At 42.9% G+C, this 8462-nt stretch overlaps 2 protein-coding genes across 4 annotated transcripts in view; both read left to right on the top strand.

Moving 5' to 3' along the window:
* The window catches only part of rabgap1l (RAB GTPase activating protein 1-like), a 114387-nt gene that overhangs the window by 40317 nt on the left and 65608 nt on the right, over positions 1-8462 (top strand). The window lies entirely within an intron of this gene.
* gpr52 (G protein-coupled receptor 52) lies at positions 5255-8375 on the top strand. The gene has a single exon (XM_035654093.1). It carries the CDS (start codon positions 5399-5401, stop codon positions 6515-6517), a length of 1119 nt encoding a protein of 372 aa, XP_035509986.1. The 5' UTR covers positions 5255-5398; the 3' UTR covers positions 6518-8375.

The raw sequence follows: 8462 nt of genomic DNA on the forward strand, positions 1-8462 counted from the left end.
AAATTTGGATACATTCTCTATTTACATATTACTTATCTTTCACAGTCTTGTTTCTATTAACTAAAGACCCTCTCCCCTCCCCACTCTTCCTCTCAATCTCCCTTCTCCATACATCAAGCCCCAGTATATTTAAAAACCAAGTCTATTTTATTCATACATAATTCAATCAATGGCATTGAAAATGTAACATGAAACAAATTTTACAGCAAAAAACTGACATTTCATGACATACTTTTGGAGTCACTCGTTACATTATTCTAATTGATTGACCTCCGTTAATGACGCTCCCTGCACGCCTCTGCTTGTACCCCCCCCCCTTTTATTTTGTCCTCTCCTCTTTCATCTCTCCTTCTGCAACCCTCTTATTAGTTCTGCCCTCTTTACTTCTCGAGCATTTTTTGGAAGCTTCAGTTGACGAAACGCAAATCTGTTTAACCAGATGTGATGAATTAAATTCTGTCGTTTCTATTTTATCCTCTTTATCTTACACCTCTGGCTCACCTCCTTCATCCTACTTTTCCTCTCCCTCCATCATCATCGCTTGGCCTTTTCATTTGTTGATCCATTTGTATACATACGTGTGTGTGTGTGTGTGTGTGTGTGTGTGTAGTACTGATCTGCCCCGCCTCCCTGGCCTGATTATTGTCTTGCGGAGAAAGCTTCCTTTTAGTATTTGGTTTCCATGGCAACGCTGCCTTCCATGAAGAGCTGTCTGTCTACGATGATCAGGAGCTCCTTCCATTCCTCCTCTCATTTCTCTCACTCAGCCCCACCCACTCCTCACTCTTCCCCTTTCCCCTACATTACTCTCTCCTCCCCTACCTCCCCAGTTCTTCTTCGCCTTTAGCCTACATTTCCTATATCTCCCTCTCGCTATTCCCAGCATCTCATGCCCATTTTTAATACTCCATATATCTCCATACGCACACGGCATATTTTCTCTGCATTTTTAGCACTGACCTTTTGCTTTGTCTCTGCGTGTACCCCATGCCCCGCTCTACATGTCTCAAATATATAGCTTTTACACATTTACCTCATGGGCTGTTACTGTTGAGGTTTATTGAGTTTCATACAACTGACTCATTCATCAGTGTGTGTTTGTATGCTTGTGTTCTCCCACTGAGCTGTGACTCCTGCTTAAGTAGAAATACAACAGAACCGTCCATCATCAGCCTGAGAGCGTCAGATTTTGTTGACCTCTTGAATGTACACACTGAATCTAAAGTGAAGTGAGACAGCCACCGGCCCGATTCCCTTCATGCAGATTCTGATGCAAATCATGCGGTTTAGAGTCACTGCTGATTGGTAAATTAAATCAAACATATCTTCTGGTTTTGTCATGATGTTGACTTTAGGGAGAACAGTAAATGTCCTGTGTTGATAATATATAGTATCTGGGTCACTGGGAAGAGATCGATTTTATTAAACTACAACATATAAGGGTATGTTTATTTGTTACTTAAAGCAACAACAAGGAACTGTTATTCTGTGTTGAATCTGTTTAGCTTAATAGCTTAATAAGTTCACTTTTATAGTAAGTGAACACTCTGAGTGATAAGATTTTTGTTTTTTTGTGACATTTAGTGCTTTTCTAAGACATTGAAGACCTGCAACTACCCTGTGATACAGTCCTGGTGTACAGATGCCTCAGTTATAAAAGTTGTATGAACCAGCAAAACATTTTTGTGCGTAGAATACTCTAAGGTAGCCACAGTTTCTAAAAGCGTGACACAACATGTGGGTAAGCTTTTGTTTTTTGCAGATTTTCTTCAAACAATATCTGGATTGTTTAAAAGTAGCAGATCACTTTAACCCTGTGCCCATGCATCCAAATGTTGTCTTTCCTGTTGCAAGAAGATGCGGATAATCATAGTTTATAGTGATCAATTTGATTTATTTTTTAAATAAGTTGAAAATAATGAGCCCTTCATGTACGGCAGAAGTCATGCAGACAGTTCTGTGTCATTAATTATGTATGATTGATTGTGTTTTCAACATTTGCTGTACTCTGGCACAATAGCAGCGTTGACAACCGGCTCTAAAGTTGTCAAACTGTTATTATACCAGACTACAGGTTTTTTAAGATTAGCCAATTATTATAAGTCAGTAGCTTGTCAGCCTGGAGGCTAATTCACACCGGACCATATGCTGGTGTAGTGATGTTGTGTGAGCATATGGAAAAAAACTGTAACTCTACATAAGCATTTAAGTAGGCCACTGGCAATAAAACCTGATGAAGAGTGCAGACTGCCTGTAAAAACCTGCCTTCATCACACAGGTGAAAGCACAAATGCACATATAAACATGTTCAAGTTTTGTACAACACATAACTACACACATCGTTAGTCAACATTTTAAATTTGCTTCTCCCAGCCAGCCCAGATATTTGTTTGGTCTCCCCCTGCATCACTCTGGTCAAGTGTGTGCATAATATGTGTGAGCGCGTGTCCACGAGAGCATGCAGATGTGTGTAAACCATAAATGGGTCACAAGTGACACAGAGAAGTCTCTTTAAAGGCCACAAGGGTGTATTATACATTCATCTTCTTCTCTCTATTTTTATCTGCTCTCGCCCCTCTACCCCCCATCTCTGTATCCACCCTGTAGAATCAGGAATGTGATCCACCACATGAAAGAAACCGAGGAAAACGGCGACGACCATGTAGAAATCACTGGGCATTTTTCTGTAAAGATAACCTATATTCTGCGTGAAATACATTACTGCCCACTGCTCTGTGAGAGTCTGCCTGTGTGTGTCTTCGTACTCACCCGCACCGTACACAACGGAGTAGACAATACGTTTGGCATGTTCCCGGTCCTCAGGAGTCACCTCACCTTCACTCACCCCCTTCCTGAGTGAGATAAACACAGTGTGCGAATCAAATAAACAAAAATGAGAATTAACTGATGGTACATTTCAAAATTAAGATGTTTTTTAAAGGGAAAACACACACAAGGATGAAGTCATTGGTGGGTAATTCCCACACAAACATTGATACAACATTGTAGAAACTGTAGAATGAAGTAAAAAGTATGTAAGTAAGATATGATGACCACTTTGTTGCCTGGTGGGATATAGAGAAGGTAGAAATATGAGACAGAAGAGTGACACAAGGAAGGAGAAGACAGGAAATGAAAAGGACAGCAGAAAAGATCAAAAAGAAAAATAAAGAGAGAAACAATGTGAGATATGGAGGTTAAAAGGACATGAAGTACAGAGAGACAGAGGGACTAAACAAAAGAACAGAGACAGAAGGGAGAGAGAGAGAGAGAGAAGGAGGGAGGAGGAAGAGAAAAAAAAAACATCTTTACCTACCTTTAAATGGTCGGACGGTGAATGAACAGATGCTTTTCAAAATAAAAGAATCGATCACTTCAGTCTGGACGGGTTTAATTCCCATTATAAAGACGGGCGCTCACATAAAGGGGGTGTGTGTGTGTGTGTGTGGAAAGAGAGAGAGATTGAGTGTGCAAGCTAGAGAGCTTGTGTAGAGAGAGAGGGAGGGAAGTGTAAGCCAGTCACAGCATCTCTCCTTCTCACTGCACCAGGGCTGAGGGACTGTTCGTCCCCTCGCTTCCCTCGCTGCAGATTTAACTCATTTCCATCAGCGCAGTCATCTTTTTTTTTTCTTGCTTTTTCTTGCTGCTTTTGACAGATGCATTACCTTCATCTCTTTCTGTATGCCAGGATCTAAGGATTTATCTACTAAAAACGTGGGCCGTCCTGTTTAACGGAATTAAAAGGGGGACGTTTGCAGAGGACAGTGCTTGAAACTGGCACTCCGACTGGGACTTGGTCTTTTCTTTATGTTACTAGAGTGGATTCCCCTTTTGTTGCATTGCCAGTTCAGGGCGACAGACATACTGAGAGAGGAGTTGTAGGACCCCATACCTCCACAACTAAACAGAGTGCATATTTCAAAGGACTAAGGCAAGTTAGAAAATCTATGGTTACATTAAGCACTTGAGGAGAAGGTGCTAAGCCTCCCCTGACAATGCTTCAGAATGTCACAACAAAAATGCGAGTTACGAGTTTACGGGATAAATAAGAGGATTGCCGATTGATCCCCACACCCCTCTCTGCAAGTGTCTGCCACAGGATTGCTGAGGAGTCGAATAGAGTGGAGCGCTGAGTTATTCAGCTGGCCTCTCATTGCTCCGAGAGAGTCCTTTCACCTGCCTGCATGGGAGTCTGACATTCAACACTTTCATCAGCTACTGGACTTTTACATTTGTTTGTCTATTGCGACTTGCAGTCCAGAACACTGAGAGGCAAGTTTGCAATTTTGGATTTAAAGTTTAATTCACTTTAATGGCAGAACTCATCTAGACATTTGACGCACTTGGTTTTTACCTCATTCTGCCTAGGGATGCCTTGTAAACACATTTTCCCCCCAGCGCCATGTGTGCTGAGAGAGCTGTGACATTATCTCCTGCGGAGATCCCCATGTTTTTCTAGCCTGTGTCTGTGTTTTGATTCAGACAATAGCTGGGCATACATGGGCTCCAGACACTGACCAGAGGACCACCAAAATAAGGGAAGCCTGCTGTTATATAGTAAACACTCTAGCACCCATGGAACAGTGACACTTTTGGATTGAATTGAAGGATTGATTCACAGAGATGGATGTAATTTTCTTTTTCGAACTTCGGTATACACAAGAGAGGCTCTTAAGAAGCTTTTTTCCCCCTGTAAGCAATGATGACCTAAAATATGTTTTTTGAAAGGTAACTGTACACTAAATTTAATCTGATCTCTAGGTGTGAAATTGGACCCATATGCTGCTTACTTATTTGTTCTCAAGAGAGAATCAAGTCAAGTCTGAAGAGCACTGTGCTTTACTTCATGCTGTAACCTCTTCATATGGTGTCCTCCCTTGCATCTTCTGTGCTCTCTGCCCTTGTTGAGGACAGCTTATGCCCTCAGCCTCCCGGTGGCAACCCTCATTAGAATCAGGAGATGAGGCCACAGACTGGCAGGCAAGGCAACAGGGAAATGTGCCTGTGGGATAGATGCTGGCCACAGCACTAAAGCTACCCTGCGTTAGGTTTACTAAAGGAATACAGCATTTTTTTTCTCTACTCCTAACTGTTACCCACCCACTACTTTCACTAACCATGAGTGATTGGAAAAGGAGAGCTAAACGGGTTGTCCTACCCTCCTAGAGGGTGTATTGATTTTCCTCCAGTCAGTGTTCATTTGATTGAGACCCAGCTATGTGAGAGTAAGGTGAAAGAGAGAGTGAGTGTGCTAGAGAGTATTGAGCTCCATTAACTGAGGGAGGCTGCAGACACCGGTATAGAGCGGCTGGGAGGCAGGCAGTTCTCCAGTTTCAGACCAGCTGCCTTATGGGTGGCACACCAAACAACCTGACCCACCTGGATAGCACCCAGAACAATGAACCAGTCTGAACTGACAACAGACCCAGTGCTCACTGCCAACAGCAGCCATGGAGATTTCTTTCCAGGCAGGTCCTCCAACCATTCTTGTCCCTTGGGCTGGGGGTTGAACGAAGGCCTAGAGGCTTGCGTCCTGGAGACTGCTGTCATTGTACTTCTGACCGTGCTCATTATTGCCGGGAACCTGACGGTGATCTTTGTGTTTCACTGTGCCCCTCTGCTACACCACTACACCACCAGCTACTTCATCCAGACCATGGCCTACGCTGACCTGCTGGTGGGTCTTAGCTGCCTAGTGCCCACCCTGTCTCTACTCCACTACCCAGCAGGTGTCCAGGAGCCCATCACATGCCAGGTGTTCAGCTATGTCATCTCGGTTCTGAAGAGTGTTTCAATGGCCTGCTTGGCTTGTATCAGTGTGGACCGCTACCTGGCCATAACTAAACCACTATCTTATAACCAGCTGGTGACACCATGCCGGCTACGAGGCTGCATCACCCTAATCTGGGTCTACTCTAGTCTGGTTTTCTTGCCCTCCTTCTTTGGGTGGGGCAAGCCAGGCTATCATGGGGACATTTTTGAGTGGTGTGCTCACTCTTGGCCCACCTCTGCCCTCTTTACAGGCTTTGTGGTGTGTTTGCTCTATGCACCTGCGGCACTTGTGGTTTGTTTTACCTATTACCATATCTTTCGCATTTGCCAGCAGCACAACAGGGAAATCAGTGAACGACGGGCACGATTCCCCAGCCAGGAGATGGAAGCTGGTGAGGGGGGTGGCAGTGGACATCATGGAGGGCATGGACCTGATCGACGCTATGCGATGGTGCTCTTCCGTATCACCAGCGTTTTCTATATGCTTTGGCTGCCATACATAATTTACTTCCTGCTAGAGAGCTCCCATGTGCTGGATAGCCCTGCCCTCTCCTTCATCACCACCTGGCTGGCCATCAGCAACAGTTTTTGCAACTGTGTCATCTACAGCCTGTCTAATAGTGTGTTCCGCCTGGGTATGCGTAGGCTCTCGCAGACAATGTGCTCCTTCAGCCACTGTGCGGCAGATGACAGGGACTTTGGGGAGCCTAAGCCAAGGAAGAGGGCAAACTCATGCTCCATCTGAACAGATGACTTTTACAGGATGAGGATACTCCTGGAATCTGCGAATGGGAAACGTGAATCTTAACAAGCTTAGCAGCTAGTCAAATTGGCAGAGCTTAGCTAAACAGAAATCAATTTCTGTTGGATCAACCTGTCAGCTGGCACCAGTGACATTGCCTTGATCAAAAAAAAGAAAATGGTTTATTGCATTACAAGCTTTTCAAGGAGATGGGTGCAATATCTTAACAGAGATTTAATGAGATTGGCGGCACCCTGTGATGGCTTTTATTCTGTGGTATGTGACTGTCTGTTGATCACGTAAAACATAGTCTCCCTGTGGCTTTCTTAACCTTTACATCTCACTGTATGTCATCAGCCAGGTCAGACATAGTGGGAAGACAAAATTCCAAAAGATTCACAAATATTTTCCTAAGCCACACTATTTCATGCTTGTTTAATTTTGCTAGTGGTTGTGAAATGGATCAACCTCAATGTCTCCATACTTTCTATGACTGTCATTAGCTTAATTAACTTACACGTGCTCACAAACCTGTTTAAAGGTTGTAAATGGATATTTGACTATTTAACTGTAAAAACACATACAGTGACAATGATGACAGCCATTTGCTGCTGGTGAATAACAGATGGCTAATTGACTGTTTTCTAAAGGAAGGTGAGCAGTCCGTTTCTGTTGAAGTATTTTGTGTTGAGTCTGTAAACATAATGGTTAGGTGAACTGGAGAAAGATGCAAAAAATGATGTACTGGTCACAGTGTGTGATTTGCCAGTCACCGAAATTTAGATAAAGTTATTTATTCAGAGCTTCTGCAAAACCTTTTACGTAATGTAACAGTGCACAGCAATCTTAAATGGAAAAACTCCAATATAGCACTGTGTAAATATACTTATACACCACAGCATTAGACCAAGGACTGTGTATCTAAACGTGTATTAGGAGTGTTGAAACCTTTAAATCCCCAAAACAGGATTTCATAAAGTTTTCACTTGACTTAACATGGTAACTAATCTATAATGTAGATGGCCAAATTTAATAGTGTGACCTGTATCAGATTTTCCACAGATGACACGCTGCTTCCATTGTTTGCTGATCTTAATTTTAGCTGATTATAGTTGGTCAGTGATTGATTGCCGCAACCATACAAAAAGCACCTTATTTCCAGAATTCAGACAAAAGATGTGGCGGGTTGACACTGAGGCCTCTATATTGAGTACACGGAACTGATGCTCTCAGCAGATAACTATCCAGTTTTTTTTCCCAAGGTCCCCCCTTGCTCTTATGAAATGGCCCATCAATGCCAGGAATCCCACCATTGGTGTGGCATTCCAGATATGGCTGTGTTATGAGTATTCTGCTAACAGTTTGATGCATGAGTGCTCATGACAGCCATTTCTAACAAGCAAATAAATATTACGTCCCTCTTCCCCTGTATATGGAGGGCCATGTATACTGGAGAGCGAACAAAAACAACTGGCAAAATAAAACGGCATTGTCTAATTATGAAATAGGAAGTTCAATTTGTAACTTTTTACTTAAGAAGCAGAATTTTGTAAATGAGCTAACTTGAGGACATTATTTTTAGATGCACCTCCTGGTCGTTGCTTTTAACCCACTGGCAGCCTGGTTTTGGGTGCTCTGCATCCGTGACACAGTTATCTTTCTGAAAGATTGTAATGGATTTTATTTCCCAGCAGCAGTGACCAGGGGCTCAGGTTAATGTGATCTGATCTGTCTGGAGGTCGCTCTGAGGTTAAAACTTAACTGATCTGAAATTACAGGCTTAGTTTAAAGGTTTAAGGCTCAGTTGCTTATCTTGTGTTGGTTTGTTAAACTACTGGCTGGACAATCCTCATTACTTTTAATTTGTCTCACTGTCTTTCTGTTGCTGATAAACATGAAAAGTTTATTGCCCTCAAACAACAGGCCATTTACATACATTGGTAACTGG

Source organism: Morone saxatilis, unplaced genomic scaffold, assembly GCF_004916995.1.
Source record: "Morone saxatilis isolate NCDOM2014 unplaced genomic scaffold, NCSU_SB_2.0 Contig12, whole genome shotgun sequence".
Lineage (NCBI taxonomy): Eukaryota > Metazoa > Chordata > Actinopteri > Moronidae > Morone > Morone saxatilis.